The 19,830-nt window shown below is 42.2% G+C and overlaps 1 protein-coding gene across 2 annotated transcripts in view; it reads right to left on the reverse strand.

Annotated features, from left to right (window-relative positions):
- DOCK8 (dedicator of cytokinesis 8) overlaps window positions 1-19,830 on the reverse strand; it is a 222,374-nt gene that overhangs the window by 54,822 nt on the left and 147,722 nt on the right. For both annotated transcript variants that reach the window (XM_004276426.4, XM_033440226.2), the window contains 5 exons: window positions 19,028-19,197; window positions 16,276-16,371; window positions 12,488-12,583; window positions 6,498-6,647; window positions 4,231-4,344 (listed from right to left, as the gene is read on the reverse strand). In XM_004276426.4, coding sequence (XP_004276474.1) covers window positions 4,231-4,344; window positions 6,498-6,647; window positions 12,488-12,583; window positions 16,276-16,371; window positions 19,028-19,197 — 626 coding nt within the window. The remainder of the gene's footprint in view (window positions 1-4,230; window positions 4,345-6,497; window positions 6,648-12,487; window positions 12,584-16,275; window positions 16,372-19,027; window positions 19,198-19,830) is intronic.

Raw genomic sequence — 19,830 nt, forward strand, 5'->3', positions numbered from 1 at the left:
GTGTTAAAAATAATCTGGAGGTATGTCTTCAGTGTAACACGATATAATTTCACAAAAATCCCACTGTGTCTGAGAAACTAAATGAAAGGAGTTGACCCTACATGGGGTCACACAAAACTAATGGAATAGGACTGGATGACTTCAACGCCACAAGTGTTCTTTTGTGGTTTCTAATTAAAGGTCCCCCTGGGAAGTTCTCAAACCAGTTCCCTAGATGAAGGCATCAAATTACTTAGAATCTAAGTATGTAGTCCCTGCATAACAGCCAAGGAGTTTGCCCCAGAGTGGGAGAGGAGGAAGCGGAGGAGAAAGAAAGAGAAAGCTGGAAGAGTTTCCAGGAAAAATCTTCCCTTAAACAAACCAACCCTGAAATGAGCAATGAAAAGCTGGCAAAGGTGACAGTCTGGAAGAGATCTCTTGCTTCCCTCAGGTAGGTTGACAATTGAAGGACCGAGACTCTATGGGCTGTGACTCAGAGACAGCTTCCCTTAAGGCAAAGCAAGGAAAGGAGGGTCTTGATGGACCTTCCACCTCTCAATATATCATTATAAACACTCTGCTGCTGCAGCACAGGAAACCAAGCATCTCATCCTTACACATGGCCATGCTTCCTCTTCATGCACTTTAAGAGCAGTTTTATAAACCATACAATTTAAATGAGCACATATTTTCAGTCATTTTAGGAAAAGCCATTGTGTTATGGCATTTTGCCTATAGAATCTGCAGTTAGACAGTTACTGGAAACAAATGAATACCATTATGTATTATAGAAAAAAACAGAATATATGACTTCTGTGTAAAAACATTTACCAGAACCCGTACTCTTGTCAATGTGCATTACTGGCTGATTTTGGACCAATGGGAACACCAGCAAATTGAACTGATTACAACTCGGTCTTATGCCCATCACTTAATGGCCACTCATAAAGTTGTTGGGTCAAGCCAGCTAATAGAATTTGAAAGCATAAGATTTTTTTTTTTTTACATTTGAATAAGCCTGTTTTAGATCTTTTATTTAAATTATTCTTTTTTTTAACATCTTTATTGGAGTATAATTGCTTTACCATGGTGTGTTAGTTTCTGCTGTATAACAAAGTGAATCAGCTATACATATACATACATCCCCATATTTCCTCCTTCTTGTATCTCCCTCCCACCCTCCCTATCCCACCCCTCTAGGTGGACACAAAGCGCCGAGCTGATCTCCCTGTGCTATGTGGCTGCTTCCCATTAGCTATCTGTTTTCTATTTGGTAGTGGATATATGTCCATGCCACTCTCTCACTTTGTCCCAGCTTACCCTTCCCCCTCCCCGTGTCCTCAAGTCCATTCTCTAGTAGGTCTGCATCTTTATTCCCATCCTTCCCCTAGGTTCTTCATGACCTTTTTTTTTTCTTTTTTTTTAGATTCCATATATATGTGTTAGCATACAGTATTTGTTTTTCTCTTTCTGACTTACTTCACTCTGTATGACAGTCTCTAGGTCCATCCACCTCACTACAAATAACTCAATTTCGTTTCTTTTTATGGCTGAGTAATATTCCATTGTATATATGTGCCAGATCTTCTTTATCCATTCATCTGTCGATGGACACTTAGGTTGCTTCCATGTCCTGGCTATTGTAAATAGTGCTGCAATGAACATTGCGGTGCATGTGTCTTTTTGAATTATGGTTTTCTCACGGTATATGCCCAGTAGTGGGATTGCTGGGTCGTATGGTAGTTCTATTTTCAGTTTTTAAGGAACCTCCATACTGTTCTCCATAGTGGCTGCATCAATTTACATTCCCACCAACAGTGCAAGAGGGTTCCCTTTTCTCCACACCCTCTCCAGCGTTTATTATTTGTAGATTTTTTGATGATGGCCTAAATTCTCTAAATGTTTGATAGAATTTGCCTGTGAAGCCATCTGGTCCTGGGCTTTTGTTTGTTGGAAGATTTCTAATCACAGTTTCAATTTCAGTGCTTGTGATTGGTCTGTTTATATTTTCTATGAAAGCACAAGATATTTGCATTTGAAAGAAGACCACGTTGTGGCCATCTTTCATAGGTCCCTTGAAACTTCCGTGAAGACAGAAATTTCAAAAATAATTTTAGCAATGTTTAGGAAAACAGTTCCCAAAACATCCTTTGCAAAGGTCAGGACCCAAAGCAGTAGCCTCGGTGGCCCAGTTTTCACAAGGATCTTGCTAAGTCAGTTTAGCCAGAATCCCTCACCCTTGATATCTGATCACTCTTGAGATCTGACCAAATTCCTCATCCCTCACCATCCCCCAGGTGGTATATGATCACCTGGCCTGCCTTCAGCAAAATCCTGTTAGGTTAGTTTGGCCAGAATTCTTCCTTTACCCCTGATGTTTCCTCTTAGTAATTTTTCATCCACTGACTATTCCTACCCTGTTCCTTGGCTATAAATTGACATTTTTCCTGTTGTATTCAGAGTTGAACACAATCTCTCTCCCCTACTGAAAAACTGTGGTGCAGTGGTCCCTACACCTATCACGATGGTCCTGAATAAAGTCTGCCTTACAGATTACCACGTGTCATGCATAAATTTTTTCTTTAACAGAGGCTAACCCTGGGCTTATAGTGGTGTTCCAGTATCTCCTTTCCATATATTCAACTTCAAGTTTTGAAAAACATATTAATTTATATTTGCAATTCATCCAGTAACCTGCCATCCTAAACACCTGAGGGGGATGGCAAAGAGAAATGGCACATTCCTCCACCACTCCAATCTGGTGGGATAGGGACAGAAGATCAATGCAGGGTCAGGAGGTCAGGCTGCACGAGATGTTGGTGCTCTGGGACTTCTGATGTTTCCTTAGGATTCACTTTTTATAAGTCATCTTCCGTATTAGGAGTGTCTTTAGAATAGTCATGGTCTTTTTACTGGGGAGAGGAGATCCTTTTATTTTACAGATGAGGAAATGAGACCCATAGAAATGTAATGACTTATCTAAGGTCACTAATTTCCTAGATAAAAAATTTAATGACTTATCTAAGGTGCAGAGTAATTAACCTACTGTACCTCGAGTTAGGTAGCCATGGCTCTTTCTTCCCTGGAGAAGTTACATAACTCCTCTAAATTTCAGCCTTATAATCTGCAAAATGTTGACAATGACACCTTGCAAGGATCAAATGATACAATTTCTATAAAGTGCTTAACACAGTGCTTTGTCCAGGGGTGGAAGAAACCAGGGGTGGTGACAGTGATGGTGATGGTGGAGGTGGTGGGTGGTGATACTGGTGGCAGTGAAGACAGTGGTGGCGGGTAGTGATGTTAGTGGCAAGGATAGTGGTGGTGGTCCTAAAGTAGGAATATGGAAGGAAAGGAGCAGCAGCAATAATAACTGCTACTTACATTTCTATTGTTGGGACAGTTTGAGGAGGATAGAGAACAAAAGAAGAATTCCATTTGAAAAATCTGGGGCACTGATAAGATGCTCCTGGATTATAAAATACGGTCGGCCCTCTGTATCCATGCGTACAACCGAGAATTGAAAACTATTCAGAAAAAAAAAATCCAGAAAATTCCAAAAAGCAAACCTTGAATTTGTACTGGCAACTAGTTATATAGAATTTACATTATACTTGATATTATAAGTAATCCAGAGATGAGTTAAAGTATGTGGGAGGATGTGTGTAAATTATTTGCCAATACTATGCTATTTTATAGAAGGGACTTGAGCATCCATGAATTTTGGTATCCTTGGGGGAGCTGGGGGGGGTCCTGGAACCAATCCTCTACAGATACACCAGAGGACAGTATTTGCTTCGTGCCAGGTCAAATTCCGTCTCTTTGATTTTACCAGGGCTCTTTAATGTCAGAATTTTACAACTACAATTTAATTAATTACCCTGATAGGAGAAAAGAGACCTCATATTTTCAGTTCTATACCTGGTCAAAGACTGAATGCTACAGTCATGTAATTTCTGTTAAATTGAAGAAAGCAACTCATATCACTAACACATTTCAATTCCCGTAGATTAACTTGTTGGCTCTTCTGTGCTAGGTTGGTAAATGCTTCAGGAATCCACACAAACCAGTGTGTCTACAGACGTCCATGGCACAAAACAAACGACTTGAAGAATATACCACAAAACCCAGAATGTACAAGAGTCAAGTTGCCTAACTTGGCAATGAACAAAAGAGCATGCCACGGCAATGAGCATCACATCAGATGGGAAGGAACCAGAACAACAGGGCTGGGTCTGAGGGAACACTCACCTGGTTGCAATAATGTTTGATGAGGTTAAACACAAAGCCACGATCCATGAGTGAGAGGAGGTCATACAAGAAGAAAGCCAGGCTGATGTTGATCTTTTCCGCCTGTTCAATTTCCTTAAAAACAAACATACAAACACCCACATCATTTGGTGGTAAACCCTGGTCATAAACTCCCAGGTCTCTGATGGGAAAGTTGGGAGAGGCAGGTCCTATGTTTTTAGCCAGTGTCCCTCTGGAAGATACTGAGCAAAGCAGGTAACCCTGCAAAACTATAGCAAATATAATTTAGAACTTAATTGATGCCATGAGTGTTGAATGAAGTAATTCCTTATCTACTGTTAATATTTAGATACATTTCCTTCTAGGCTTTTTTTCCTACGTGCATATTTATTTGTATATAATTGAGCTCATTCTCTATCTACAACAGGGTCCTGAATTTATTCATTCAACATTATACTATGAACATTTTCCCACATTCTGGTTTCTCATATTTCTTTATATTGCTCTACTATAACTTATTTAATTCTGGTAACTATTGTTTTGGCAAAACTAACTTGAAATGTATTCACTATCTTCAATGAGATAGACTCAATTTGTAAGGACTGTTGCAGAAAATCTAATCAGGATACAAGAACCAGTTTTTACTTAAGGATTTTTCTTTTTTTTTTTTTGCAGTATGCGGGCCTCTCACTGTTGTGGCCTCTCCCATTGTGGAGCACAGGCTCCGGATGCGCAGGCTCAGAGGCCATGGCTCACGGGCCCATCTGCTCCGCGGCATGTGGGATCCTCCCGGACCGGGGCACGAACCCGTGTCCCCTGCATCGGCAGGCGGACTCTCAACCACTGCGCCACCAGGGAAGCCAGGATTTTTTTTTTTTCTCCAATTAGACAGCATTCTCAGCTTAAGAGAGGTCAGAGTCATACATGGTCAACTCTTGCATGAACTGAGGCCATGGTTTTGTTTGTATTACTTCTCAGTGCTCATATTTATGAGGGATTTTCACAGCACTTCAGAGCAATTGGGGATTCACTTTTTCATGTTTATGTCCTTTATTCTCAGAAGTATAAATCAATTTGCTCTGACACTATTGAAAATATGATTTTAAAATATTTTCCTCTTGTTATCATGTACAGTTTGCAAATTCAGGCCAAGCTGACCAGCCACTGGCATGGATGGAGACTTGGTAGTTTCCACAGTTACCATGGAGTGGCAAGTCCTCATGCTTTTAGCATCCTCCACATGGACCACTCCTTAAGAGACTGAATATTCTGGGCTTGGAATCTTCAGTCTTGACTTTGCTGCTAGCTGTGTGACTTTTGGAAAATTTATCAACCTCACTGTGCCTCATTTTTCATGCCTGCCAAAATGGAGACACCATTGCCGCTCTCACAAAGTTTGCCATAAGAAATAACCAAATGGAAATTTCTTCTCCTGAGTATTTGTATGGTAGCATACAAATTCTTCATAATGATAAAGGTATTAATAATGATCACTGCTGCTTCAAATTTTATAGAATTTTTTTTTTTTTTTTTTTTTGCGGTACGTGGGCCCCTCACTGTTGTGGCCTCTCCTGTTGCAGAGTACAGGCTCCGGACGCGCAGGCTCAGCGGCCATGGCTCACGGGCCCAGCCGCTCCGCGGCATGTGGGATCCTCCCGGACTGGGGCACGAACCAGCATCCCCTGCATCGGCAGGCGGGCTCTCAACCACTGCGCCGCCAGGGAAGCCCTTAGAATTTTAAATTCTGCTTCAAATTTTAGAATTTTGTTTTATTTCATTTTACATATTTTTTTACTTTCTACTTTGAAATAATTTCAAACTTAAGGAAAAGGTGCAAGAATAGTAAAAAGAACTCCTTTAACTAGACGCATCAATACTTGACATTTTGCTACATTTGCTTTATCATTCTCTCTGCATATACAATTTTTTTTCTGAACCATTTGAGAGTAGGTTGCAAATATCATGTCCATTTACCTCATAATACTTCAGGGTATATTTCCTAAGAATAAGAATATTATCTCTTGTAGCTACATTGATACAATAATTTAAACTATTGCAATTCCATATTGTAATTTCTTGCTAGTAGTCCCCAGCCCCACCCCAGGGTCCTGTCCAGTATAAAACATACTGCATTTAGTTGTTATGCAGTATGTTAGTTCCATTTTAATTACTGTTTTAAGATGATGCTTATTTTTCTTTGATTATGAAAATAACATATGCCCAAGGTAAAAAATTTCAGAAAGTAAAGAGTAAAATGACACAGTTACCCTCTGAGGTTTTACTAAAAGGGCTGCAATCTCCGAGGTGACCACATTAACAATAGTAGTTATGTCATCTTTGAAACGGTCGGAAAAACGAGTCCTCCGAAAATTGTCCCGTTTGTCCATGTTGTGTACATACTGGGCCATGCTTTTCACCTGCAGAGAAGATAGGGGAAATGTCAATGTGGAAACCGGTGACCTGCTTGTACACTGTGGAAAAGGGGAAAAGCCTGGAAGAAAAGCTCATTAACAATGGACTTTCTAACACTCTATCTGTGCTGGTGGTTGCCCAAGCAGGCTCTGATCTGAAAAACGCTCCTGACACCCGGATGGTTACCATGGTGGCAGGAGGTGGGAAGGGTGCCCCCTTCTTGACCCCAAGTCAAGGGGCTCCCTTCTTGCTGCTGACAAAGCCAGGGAGCTTAATTCTTTAGCTGCGGTGTCACAAGACTCCCTTTCTCTCAACTGGGACGGCAGACGTAGACTGGGCCCCTAGGGCCACTGAGGCACCACCCTATCATGGCACACAACACATTTCAGAAAGAGGAAATGTTTATGAGACTGGTTTTGATGTGAACCGAAGTAATTTCTGTCTCTGAAACTACAGCAAGGAGAAGAAGAGAGAAATGGTAATCTTATGTCAAGTTTCCAGTTGAACAGGAGAACAGTTTTTCCAGAAACAGTTCTATAGTGTGCTAGCTGGAAACTTAACCACTGCTTGGAACATTACCTCTAGGAGAAATTATGTTCTGAGTTTTATACGACTAGCTTGCTAAATATACATATCTATGTATACATTTATATAATTATATATTTAAAATACATATTTAATGTATATGTAGTTTAAATAAAAACCTGTATATCCATCAGTGATTCTCTGTGTTATGACTAGTACAATACCAGCTCAATGCCTACCACAATTTTAAGTCAAAATCGTGCTTATTTTTTGGATTTCTTCCTGGGCCAGGAGATTATGGGTCAATACACCCCCTTTTGATACAGCCTGAGGTTGCGTCTTGTTGGAAGCTGCTCAGAGCTAGGAGGAACAGTCTGATGGGAAAGGCTGGGAGAGGCTGTGGGCAGGTGCCTACCCTTTCCATAAGTGTGTCCACACTAGTCTGAGAGTCACTGCATAAAGAAATGGCCCTGGAACTTAAACCACCCACACTGGCCTGAAGGTGACCCACTAGGTCAGGGCTGGAAGAAGAGGGGAAAATGACTTTCACTCCCAAGAGCGCTAACCGCAGACTTCTGTTTCTGAGAATGCAGGGGTGGCAATATTTTTAGCACTGAGATAAACAGAGATTAACCAAAACAAAACAAAACACAGAAGAGGTAAGTTAAGAAGTGAAAACATACAGATAGGTAAATGTGTTTTCTGTGTTCAGATAATGCCATAGCCAGTTTGGGGAAGATGTAAGAACATAAAATCCTGAAGCCCAGGGTAAGAACCACAGTTTCTCTTCACAGTAGAGTCCCCCTTGGCTCAGGACACACTAAAGTGTCTGTACCCCGCAGAGTCACAGGTACTTGATGGAAGACCTGAATGAGAGGTGGGAACTGGACCCCATATTTGTCTGACAAAACTCCTCTCTCACTATGATCCTAACAAAGGACCGAGGAAGACGAGGCCCCTTTGTTTAGAGCTACCTGCTCCTGATTCCCTGCTGCCTAACCCACCCCAGCACCGGGCTTTTAGAACTCACTCTTGTGTTTGCCTCCTGCCTGCTGAGCGTGGCCATCCTACAAACAAACAGATAATCCTCACAATACCGTACTTCCAACCACTGGCCTCTTGCCGGACTGTCAGCTACTTGCCAACTACTATGTTCTTTGCATCTCAAGAGTGGAAATAGTAGTGGAGACTTGGCCCGTTATTTGTAGGGTGGGATAAGGCAGGAAAATATTTTCCTCCACATCGGCCTCTGTGACCCATTCAAAGCTGGGATACCAAGAACCCCTTGGTGTAGAACTTCATGTCCTGGGTAGACAGGGTCACCATTTACCTCTGGATCCCCAAAGTCTGGCTCAGCAGTTTCTAGAAACATGGGAATGTATTCATTAGCAAGTGTGAAATCTGCCCAAGGATTGTGTTCAACAGCTCTGATGCCAAAGTGGTTGTTCATTAGCACGTGGGCATTAATACAACTAAAGGGTGTTAAATTGCCCAGGTTGTTGGCTAAGCCCAAGGAGGCTGTCGCCCCTTTCTCCTCAAGCTTCTTGGGAAAAAAACTGTTTTGGTTTTGCAACAACTTCCTAGGCATCTGTAAGGCAAATGCAAAAGCAATGCGTGGAGGACTGGGCGTCCTGTCTGGGTCCAAGATCGGTTTCCTTGCAAAGTTCTGGCTGGGGCTGACAGTTTCCATTTGCCTTCAGATGCAAACTCCAGCTCCCTTTCTTGCCCTTCTCCATCTATCTCTGAGCCCTGGGAAGCTGATCCCTATAGACAACATCATTCAGGACTCCTTGAACTTAGGCTTCTGGTTGGACCTGGCAAATGAGAGGCACCATCAGGGGACCAGTGGGTGGGAGAAGAGTGGTCCAGGTGTGCATCCACTCCACTGCCCTCATCCCCGTGCAGCGTGCTTCTGGCAGTGGCAGTGTTTCTCTAAGATGCCAGCTCCTTGTCACGTGGACCCTCTTCTCCGCCTCAGCTTTCTCTTGCCCCAGTTACACTATTCCATACCCTTGCTTCTTTAGAGCTAAGAGAGAGAAATGCTTCCAGCGCCTTCTGCTCCCAGGGTGCCTCACCAACCCTTATCTGCTTCTGTAACCTGGCACATACCCTGGGCAAAGTCCCTTTGATAAATGTTTTCCAGTTAACCCTTTTGAGCAATGCCAACGCTGTCTCACGAGGACCCTGACAGACTTAGTTATAACCTGCAGAGCCCTGGGTGATCTGCAAGTTGACCAACCCCCTCCAAGCACTCGTATCAGTAGGACTTTCTTTCCAGCTTCTGCAGCTGTTTACCATAAAGGACTCCTAGAGGAAGGAGGGCTATCAGCTTTAGCTTTTGCTTTCTTCCCTGAGCCTACTGAGTCCTAGTAAATAAATGTGCAAGATCAAAAGCAATTTTCACCTGTTCCATGGTTCTCAGATCCCTGCAGTTAGGGGCACTGAAGTGGTACTGATGAAGTCTTTGGCAGACCTGGAGACTTCTCCTTATGGCCTCCACCCTTCCTCCAACCCCATCTGTAAACTGGGGATGATGGAAAGCTCCTGCCTGAGGGTCATCTGAGGATTCAACCAGATGATGCTTACAGTGCTTACAAGGGTGCCTAGCATGTATATAGATGCTCAACACATTTTAGGTGTTATTATTTTTCCTTCCTTGGTGATGCCAGCTGTCACTGGTATTATATGAAGGACAGAGTATCATTACATTTGCAGAGAATGCAAACTTGCCTTTGAAAGAGAGCTCTAAGATGCCACGAGGAGCCATTTAGGGCTAGCAATGCTGAGTTCATGCCTACGGAGAATGGGATAGTGATTGCAGCACTCCATTCAAGTTGACTTCAGAATACAAAGGTTTCGCATGTTGTTAATACGTTAGGCTAAGAAAATGTTTTGTCACGTTACGCTTCCAAGGAGAAGCAAAATGGCAGAGGAACAGAATTTGGACCAGAGCATTGCGGAACTGAGGCCCTGCCCCTCCCTGGCTGAGAGGGCTGGGGAAACCCCTCCTTAGCCTCAGGGTCCTGTGTTTGCACCGGGGATAACTGCTCACGATAGAGCTTATAATACATAGCTACTAAATAAGATCTAAGAATGATTAGGTGAAGTGTGTGCATATGTGTGCATGTGTGTGCATGTGTGTGAGTAAATGACATGAAACATCTTTGAACTGAGATACTGCTTTCCTTTGGGACTCTCTTCTAAGAGATTCCACAATGTCAAAGTGAGTTTTTGCATCATGTCTTTTAAAATTTGCAATATGGCAGATCAACTCAGTTGAAGATTATTTGTATGAATTATCTATAGACGGATTACCACCTGAGTAAATCTTCTTTATGGAGAAACTTGATGGTGGTGGGATGGGTACACAGAAACAGGAGGTACTGGGCACACAGTGGTGGTTTTGATCCTTCTCTTGCCTCAAGACAGAGTTTATGGCCAGCCTCTTCCTGCCAGATTGCAACGCTCATGTCTCACTGCTAATGCGGTTGCTCCAAGACTTGTGAGCTGCAGCCACCCACCCGAATCAGCTTGGCTTTTAGAATGCAAACTCCTGGTGCTGGCTGCGTATAGAGACCCTTAGCTCTGTTCGCGCCTCACAGAGCAGAGGTGGTGTGGACTAGTGGATCTTCAGCATGCTTGGAAGGCACCTGGGCAGACAGGTTCATGCAGTGCCGGCTTCGCCCTCCTCACTGCACTCAGTATTCTAGGGAGGGGCTCCAGATCTGCTTTATCCTCACTAAGCACCCTAGGTGATTCTGCTGCAGGCATCTGGGACTGTGTTTGGAAAAGACATCTCGCTAGCAATACCTTTCTCAAATGAGGGGTGGGAACTTGGTGAAACTCTAAGGGATTTGCATCCTGGATGTGCTTCTGTGGCATGGTCTTCACTTCTTTTTAACTCTGTTGCACACTACTTCCCATTTCCTCCCCAATGTATGTTTATTTTTGTTTCCTTTGACCCTCTTGTCCTCTATGTCTTATTGTTCAGTATTGTTCTCTTTTACTTGGGCTTGAACTTACATAGATAAACTAGAGCTCAGGTGAAAATCCTACCATCTCTCTCAAAAAAAATTATCCACTTTAACAGTGTCACAGAGCAAAGAACCCAGTCAATATAAAGCTAATTCTATCACTAAATCTCAGTCCACTCTATCCTCTGGATTGTTTCCATGTGCATTTTTATGTAGTTAGTGTCTGTGCTTTCATACCTTTTTCATTTCACCTCATTTCACAATGCATCTCAATTTATCAACATTGACAAAATGCTTATTCTAGTGGCTTTATGGCAAAATCCTTTCACTTCTAGTATAAAATAGGTATTACTATTATTCTCTTTATTTTTAAATTAAAGACTATGCTGTACCTTTTGCTTTTCTGCTAGAGAACAGATAGAAGTTGCAGGTAAACAGTTTTACAAGTCTCATTTTTTCCCCCCAACAAATATTAGTTGGCGCTTGTACGATGTCAAGCCATGTTCTGGGGCTAGAGATAAGATAGTGAAGACGATAGACCCCAATCCTAGAAATCCAATAGGCAAAAGAGAAAAACAATTACAAATTGTGATAAGTGCTAGGAAGGAAATAAAGAGGGTGTTTAAAAGGAGAGGAATAGAGTGGAAGATATATTATGGTAGAAGGTGGTCAGAAAAGGACTCTCAGAAGTGGTGACACTAAAGCTGAAACCTAAAGAGAAGAACTCCCGAAGTGTGTATGTATGTGGGGGGCATGAAAGGTACGGACAGGGGAAAGAATCTTAAGAAGGCTCTGAGGCTGAAAAGGTCTCAGCATCTTCAAAGGACCAAACTGGAAACAATGTGGCTGAATGAGGGGGGGAATAGGGGCTAAGATAAAGTTAGAGATGAATGGAAACAGAATCATCCAGGGGCTTTTTAGGCCGTGAGAAAAACGTGTGCTTTATTTCCAGTACACTGGAAATCACTGAAAGGTTTTAAAGAAGGGAGTGTCATTATCTGCTTAATTTTGAGTTGCCCTGTGCAGACTGGATGGGCTGGGGGCACAAATGAATGCAGGTGGGCAAAGAGGAAGCGAATGCAGACATGATGGCAGCTTGACTAGGCAGGGAGCAGTGAAGATTGGTGAGAAGCGGCAGGTGGAAGTACATTTTCAAGGTGGAATCAGCAAGATTTGGTGGAAGATGGATGAAAGGGTGAGGGAGAGTTAAAACTGAAGGAATGATCCCAGGTTTTCTGCAGCAGCAATTCAGTAGATAAGATGTCAGTTCCTACCATGGGAAACCTCACTGCCTGTCTGCTTTTCGTGCCCTACCGAGCACGGATATAAACATGCAAGAATCTCACCAGAAGCTCAAAGAAGAACCAGGAGTACTTGAAGACTGTTTCTTTCACCATTCCAGTGCTGACCACCATCTGCAGGGCAAGCTCCTCATGGAAATGCTGGACACACAAACACAAAAACATTACACTTACATAATGATGGTCTGTACTAGGTGCTTTATTCGCCAACCCCACTTTTCTTTTTTCCCAACTGTAATAGCTTGTTAGTATGTGTCCTAGATGTCTTAGACCACAGTGGATGGCAGAGTCAATGCTGACACAATCTGAGACTGGAAGGCCTTTTCAGTAGGTAGGAGAAGGCTGTGTGGATCCCAAAACCCCAGAGCCACACAAGCACAGGCAGGAGTTTCGAGGGAGGAAGGGGGCACAGCAGGAGTGTATTTTTAATCCTTTCCTGAAAAGAAAAGGCAGTAGAGCATTCTGAGTCACTGGAAACCTGGGCACCTGGGGCTTCTAAACCTTACCGGACAGCTGGGTTTGAAGGGCTGGCCTCGGCAGGGGACTGAAGCTAATACATTCTATGGGGGAAGCATTCCTGGGTAGCAGTCGGAACTGAGACTCTGTTCTTTTCCTTCCAGGTCCCACCGTAAACCCTCTGTGTGACCACGTGTAAGCTGTTCCTCCCCTTACCCTCAATGTTCTCATCTATAAACTCAGTTGGTAGCAGCGGTTCTCAAACTTGAATGTGCGTCAGAATCCCTTGGAGAGCTTGTTAAGGAACAGATTGCTGAGCCCACCTCCAGAGTTTCAGATTCAGTAGGTCTGGGGTGGGGCCTGAGAATCTGCATCTCTAACAAGTTCCCAGGTGATGCTGTCACTGCTGGTCCAGGGACCTCAATCAAAGAACCACTGTCTAGATGGTATTTCAACTCCCTTCTAGATGGAACAATTTTTGTTTTTATAATCCTGCTATGGCTTTGTGGGGAACGAGGTTTGGGTTCATCAGTAGATTGTCTGCATTAAAAGGCATAGGGGTAGCAGCTTGAACTCATCCAACTTCTATACTTCTTTGTCCCAGGGTCAGTTGCTCCACTTTATGTCTACACTGCCTGTCAAGTCATCTGACTGCAGATGTAGCAGACAGTGATCTTTTTACACCTTTTGCATCCTTCCCATTCCCTGCTTTATCTGGGGAACAAGTTTAAGACTAAAGGTAGGGCAACCAACTCATCTCAGTTTGCCTGAGACTGTTGTGGACAAAAACAATGTCGCCTGTCATCTCAGTAAACAATGTTGCCTGCTTATTCCAGTGAACACAAATGTTTCCAGACCATCAAGCCATCAGCCACTGAGACCCAGACGGTGCACCCTGAGGGGAATTCAGGATGAACAAAAACAGGATACTTGGCCCTAGATAGTTAAGATGCATATCTAAGGAATAATTTCAATGAGCTCAGACTCTCGCATCCTCCCATACACAGAAAAAACACTAAAATCATTAACTTGAGATGTCTGTTTTTCATGAACATCTTTTGATGTTCAACTACATGGTTTGGTTTTTTTCAGCAAAAATCCCTATATATCCTAGCTCTTCCCTTACCTCTTTGGAACAGTCCCTCAGATATCTGAGAGACTGTATCCTAGGCTATAGTCCTCGGTAATGTCCCCGAATAAAACATAATTCTCAACGTTTAGGATGTGCGTTCTTTTCAGTCAACACCGTCCTGGTCTTAAAATGGAAAGTCCTACATCCCAAGGACCCCCTAAGTCCTGGAGAGACTGGGATAGCTGGTCACCCTAACTGACGGCAGAAATGATGTCTGGGCATTTTCTGTGGATTCCATTCATTTTACAACCATAAAATCTAGAATAAATACAGGTGAACTCATTTTTTATTCCTCAGTGGGTAAGAAAGCTGAAACTACTTGAACAACCTAATATCACATCCTAGAGTACTGGCGTATGTGGAAATAAAGTTTTAAAGTCAACACCCAAAGCAAAAATTTATTAGAACAAAGCTTACCCTTGACAAACCTTTAAATTACCCACAGTGTACAGTAGGCATGCAACACAATTTACTGATTCTTATGTACAGTAAAATTGGAGAGTTACTCAGCTAAACTAAAAGGAGACAAATGGAAAAATCTCTGTGCAGATGTCTGGGTATTCAAACTATTTACATCCCCTGACGGTTAATGGGGATGAATGAAGAATGCTGAAGTGTTTCAGCTTGTCATTGGTCCCACTTCATTCTGTCAGGCGAGTCAAACCTTTATAATCTCAATACACGTGAACACAGTTGTGTGCTGTTGTGAGACATGAGGGAAGCTCTCCCACCTGGGAGAGGCGCAGGGCTGCGTGTTAATCTAGCAGATGGTCTAAGCTTGCCCTGATGTAACTCAGCTACACCAGGATCTTCCCATTGTAGGGAAGACACACTCCACAAGCTTCAAAGGTAACCTCTGGAAAATAGGTCAGTTTGACTGTCAGAATCTTAAGGCAAGAGGAGATTAGAGGAGGATAAGCCGCTTCTTAAAGTAATTTATGTTGCTTACTGGGCAACATTATTACAAGAACACCTTGCTCCGGAGGGTACAGAAAATAGCCAAGCAGCTAAACCCAGTTTGCTGAGCTATTAAGGAAACACACTGGTTAAACCTCCCTCTGAAATGAAATGATTCTCTTCTGGTCATTGAAATGACCAGAAACAAAATCAAAACAAGGCAAATGTGCCCAGAAGAAATCAGGCCCTGCCTGAAGCAAGCCAGGCTGTAAGCAAATCATGGTTTTTAAGAAGGAAAATGGTACTGGTAACCAGTCCCTGCGAAGCCCAAAGCTAAGATTTAAAGTAGGTGAAATATTTATTTTCAGCACCTCATGACATCTTCTTTTACTCCTCCTGTTAGAATTAACTCCTGGTACCTCCTTCCAGACAAATGGAGCCCGTATTGCTGCCAAGTTTGCAGGCGCTGGACCCTACCAGGGCCTCCTCATGCCTGATCTTTCCCTCAGCCAGTCCAAAGTGAGCTGTGCTGAAGCTCATTCCCTCCATGCCTGTTTAACACATCTTTCCCAGCGGTGTTAGCTGTTGCAAAGAGCCTCCTGTGTTATCCTTCCAATCAGCATATTTACATTTTAATAGGGGTCTTGAAAGACACTCCAGACCTTAAGTAGCTACTAAAATTGTGAGACTCTTGGGTGCCTGGCGGAGGGGAAAACTTGGGGCAGACAGTTTCTTTATCCTCCACCCCTTGGACCACACATGACGTGACAACTGGAGAATCCTCTTAATATGAAGAGTTCTTTCTGATGAGCAGTTTAACAGCTTGTCAAGTCTCTGAACTCAGAGGTAAGGCTGATTGGAAAGAATTACAAGGCTTTTCATGTCTGATATCGTATTGAAATAAATGATACCTAATTATTGCCATTCACTTTTTGAGGATGAATTGTCCCCAGCTCTCCTCTTACCAAAAAAGAAGCTAATATAGCAGTTCTCAGGTTCTCAAAGTGTGGTTCCTGGATTGGCATCAGCTGGGAACTTATCAGAAATACAAATCCTTGGGCCCTACTTCGGATCTATTGAATCAGAAACTCTAGGGGTAGGGCCAGCAGTCAGTTTTAACAAGCCACCCAGGTACTTCTGATGCATGGTAAGTTGGAGAACCACTTAGTAGGTAATTAGGTGGTCAAAAAATGGGGCACCTGGGACAGGGCTGCAAAAGTGTGTGTGTGTGTGTGCGTGCGTGTGTGTGTTAGGAGGGCAGGAACAAGACAGGAGAGTACTTTATGGCATCTATTTTCAATCATAGTGAGAGGCCGGGCAAATTATTCTCACACTGACTGTTCAGTACCTTTTTGCTGACTGGCCTTGGGGTTGTTGTTGAACTTGGAGCATCATTACTGCCAGAGCAATAATAAGACATCCGGATGCAGCTACGATCAGCCATCTGAAATACACAAACCATGACTCAACAGTCAACCAACAGTGGTCCCCAGAAAAATGAGCCAACGGCCTGGAAATCCCAAGCTTAGAATTCATTGTTAACATATTTCTTTTTCTTTCTTTTTTTTTTTTTCTGGTTACAAAGGTAAAACAACTGCCAAACATAAACATAAAACAAAGCAAAGAAGGTAAAGTTACACCGAATTCTACTTGCTCCTGAGATATTCACTGTTAGTTGGTGTGTAGCCACCTATAGTTAAATCCTAGTTAAGAACCACCGGGTGCTGAACAGTCCCTTCAACTTTCTAAGTCTCTGACTTAATTGGAAGAGCAGGGAAAAAAAATGTGTGGGAACAGTGCCTCTCTGTGGGTTAGCACGGTACTTTACCCAGTCTCCTAAACACTCTTTAATAAATTGTCAAAAAACCACTTCTGAAAGGAAGATCATGCTTGATACTTCTAGTTAGACAAAATTTTTTCCACTCACTACACAATAATTTAAAAATTCTTAACCTAGTCCACAGAGAAAATTTAATATTTTCACTTTCATTAAAGGAAACCGTAATAATCAAGTCTGTGGGTAACAGCTGCTGACCACTTCGCCCCTCTGCGATCCGCAAAGATCCTGCTTAAAGAGGACTTAGATGCAAAATTGAACCAGGCTGTGCTGGCAAGTGCTTAACAACCAGCTCTCGGAGGGGAGGGGCTGATTGGTAGAACCTGCCGATTTCTGTGCTTGTGAATGCTTCCATCATAGCTGATTTCAAGTTAACATGACGTTACCGAATATGGTGTTGCAAAGAGATGTGCAGTAGCAAACCACTGTACAGTAGGCATAAATAACCTCAAGAACATAGATAACAGTAAAATGTAGTAAAGTAACTAAGAAGGGATGAGGCTTGGGTACTCCCTTAAAAAGGGAATAATTTTAGATTTATGGACAAGTTGCAAAGGTGGTTCTTGGATACACTTCACCAAGTTCCTCTTAATGTTAATATCTTACATAAATATGGTACATTTGTCAAAACTAAGAAATTAACATTGGCACATTAACTATTAACTAAACCACAGACTTTATTTGAATGTCACCAATTTTTCCACTAATGTCCTGTTCTGCTCCAGAACACTGCATTTAGATTACCTTTGTTTTCCATATATTTGTTAGTTTATATAATTTAATTTTTAATAATGTCTGCGTTTAACAACTGGTTCAGAAAGTTCCTGAAAATTTAACAGTCAGCTCTCAGAAACTGGTATGAACCAGCTCCAGCACATCCCTGGGTTGATTCTGTAAGTCAAAAAGGATAGAATATCAACAATTTCATATGATACACCCTATAGATCATCAGAATCTCTAGGAGTGGATCTATAGATGATTCTTACATTCATCCAGGGTTCAGAACTTCTACAGAGATGAGGAAAATAAGGCTCAGGGCAGGCATTGACTTGTCCATGACCACAAGCCTGGGTGGTATCAGATCGAGACCCAACCCTGGTCTCCAGATTTCCTGTCTCACAACGTACTGTCTCAAGTAGGTGGTTTGTGTTAGGGGAATGATGTCAAAACCTAGAGAGTATGATTTATCTTCATTAGAGGAAATGACATTATTCCAAAAGCTTAGCCACCCTGAGGCCACAGATAACTGGAAAGAAAATTCAGATTAAGAATTCATGGTAGCTTTGTACATATATGAAAAACCACTGAATTATACACTTCAAAAGGGTGAATTTTATGGTATGTGAATTATATCACAATTTTTACAAATTTCAAACGAGAGACGTTTTACAAAATACCTGACCAGTATGCCTCAAAACTGTCAAAGTCCTCAAAAACAAGGAAAGTCTAAGAAATTGTCACAACCCAGAGGAGCTAAGGAAACGTCACTACAAAATCTAATGTGGTATCCTGGGTGGGATCCGAGAACAGAAAACAGACATTAGGAAAAAACTGAGGAAATCTGAATAAAATATAAACTTTAGTTAATAATAATAATATATCAATATTGGTTCATTAATTGTGACAAATGTGCCGTTCTAATGTAAAAGGTTAGTAACAGGGAAACTATGCATTGAGTACACAAAAATTTTCTGTCATATATTGACAATAATTCTATAAATCTAAAGCTTTTATAAAATAAAAAGTTTATGAGAAAACATAAAGAATTCACGGAGGGAAACAATCTAGGGCGAGTCACCAACCCTCCCAGGATCTCGGTTTTTGTTTATAAATTTGGCTTTGATCTTTGGGATTCTTACATGGGATAATCAATCCATTATGGATGTTAATGAATCTAAAAGGCAAGTTATTAAAAAATAAAACAAAAAACAGTCTTTCTAGGCATCAAAAACTGTTAAAGCCAAATTTTTTTCCTGGAAGATAAAATTCATGGTATTCATCAACTCCACGGAGCTAAACCAGCTATGCCCGAGAAACTTCCCACCAGAGTTCACTAACTCCGTGCATACCTTCAAATGCCAGTCTTGCCTGGCATCAGAATGATCTCAGTCACTTCAAAAGAAAAGAATATTAATAACTTGAAAGCTGAGCATTTGACCAAGCCAGTGGGCAGCAGCAGTGGTTGATTTCGTGTTGTCTCTCCAAGTGTTAGTTAAAAATAAAAAAGCCCATGTCTCTTTCCAGGGTTTGACATCTTCCTTACCTTTGAAGACATGATGTTCTTAACCTCCTCGTCTGCTGCAGAGTGTGTCCCCACGAGGTCTGGGTTACTGCTGCTCATCACTCGGGCCTGCATCAGCTTTGAACTCACAGCGGCAGCAGACGTGCGTCCGTATGTGTGGTAGCGAGGGTCTGGGAAGGAAGTGGGGCTGCCTGCACCCCACCGGGTATAGACATGTCAACAGAAAGCGGATCAGAGTCACTTATTGGACTTGAGAAGGAACTGAGGAGGGATGGGGTAGATAGTAGAGTGGAAACCCACTAGATTAGGTCTTGGAATTAGGGTCTTATTAGCAAATGCCTAGGAGAGGCCAGGGAGGCAATGTTTTGGTGGAAAGATAGGGTGTGAGGCAGTAGGGAGGGGTGAGGACTGTGGTAAACTGGAAACACATGCCTCATCCAAAGACAGGGGCTGCTCCTCATCTCCAGCTTCTTCTTGCCATGGGGAAACAGCCCACGAGGTTCTGATTTCTGAAGACAAGCTCGAAATGTGGATATTTTTTATTTCTTAGTATTTAAATGATGACGGCTTTATAAGTCTTGCATTTCTGAGATTTGAGAATCCAAGGAATCATCTGAATCTTATGAGAATAAGTATACACTGTACAGCAATGTTTCTCACCTTTGAGTATTTACATGTGTTCAAAGGTGATTATGTGAGTCTATGAATATTATGAGTATTTTTAAAAAACATTTAAAATTACAGGTTTACTTGAAATGAGGCTGCATGGAGTAATAAGTATGCCCAAGTTCCTTTGTCAGAGCCTGGAATTTTGTTAACTTATT

The sequence above is a fragment of the Orcinus orca genome, chromosome 6, assembly GCF_937001465.1.
Source record: "Orcinus orca chromosome 6, mOrcOrc1.1, whole genome shotgun sequence".
Classification (NCBI taxonomy): Eukaryota; Metazoa; Chordata; class Mammalia; order Artiodactyla; family Delphinidae; genus Orcinus; species Orcinus orca.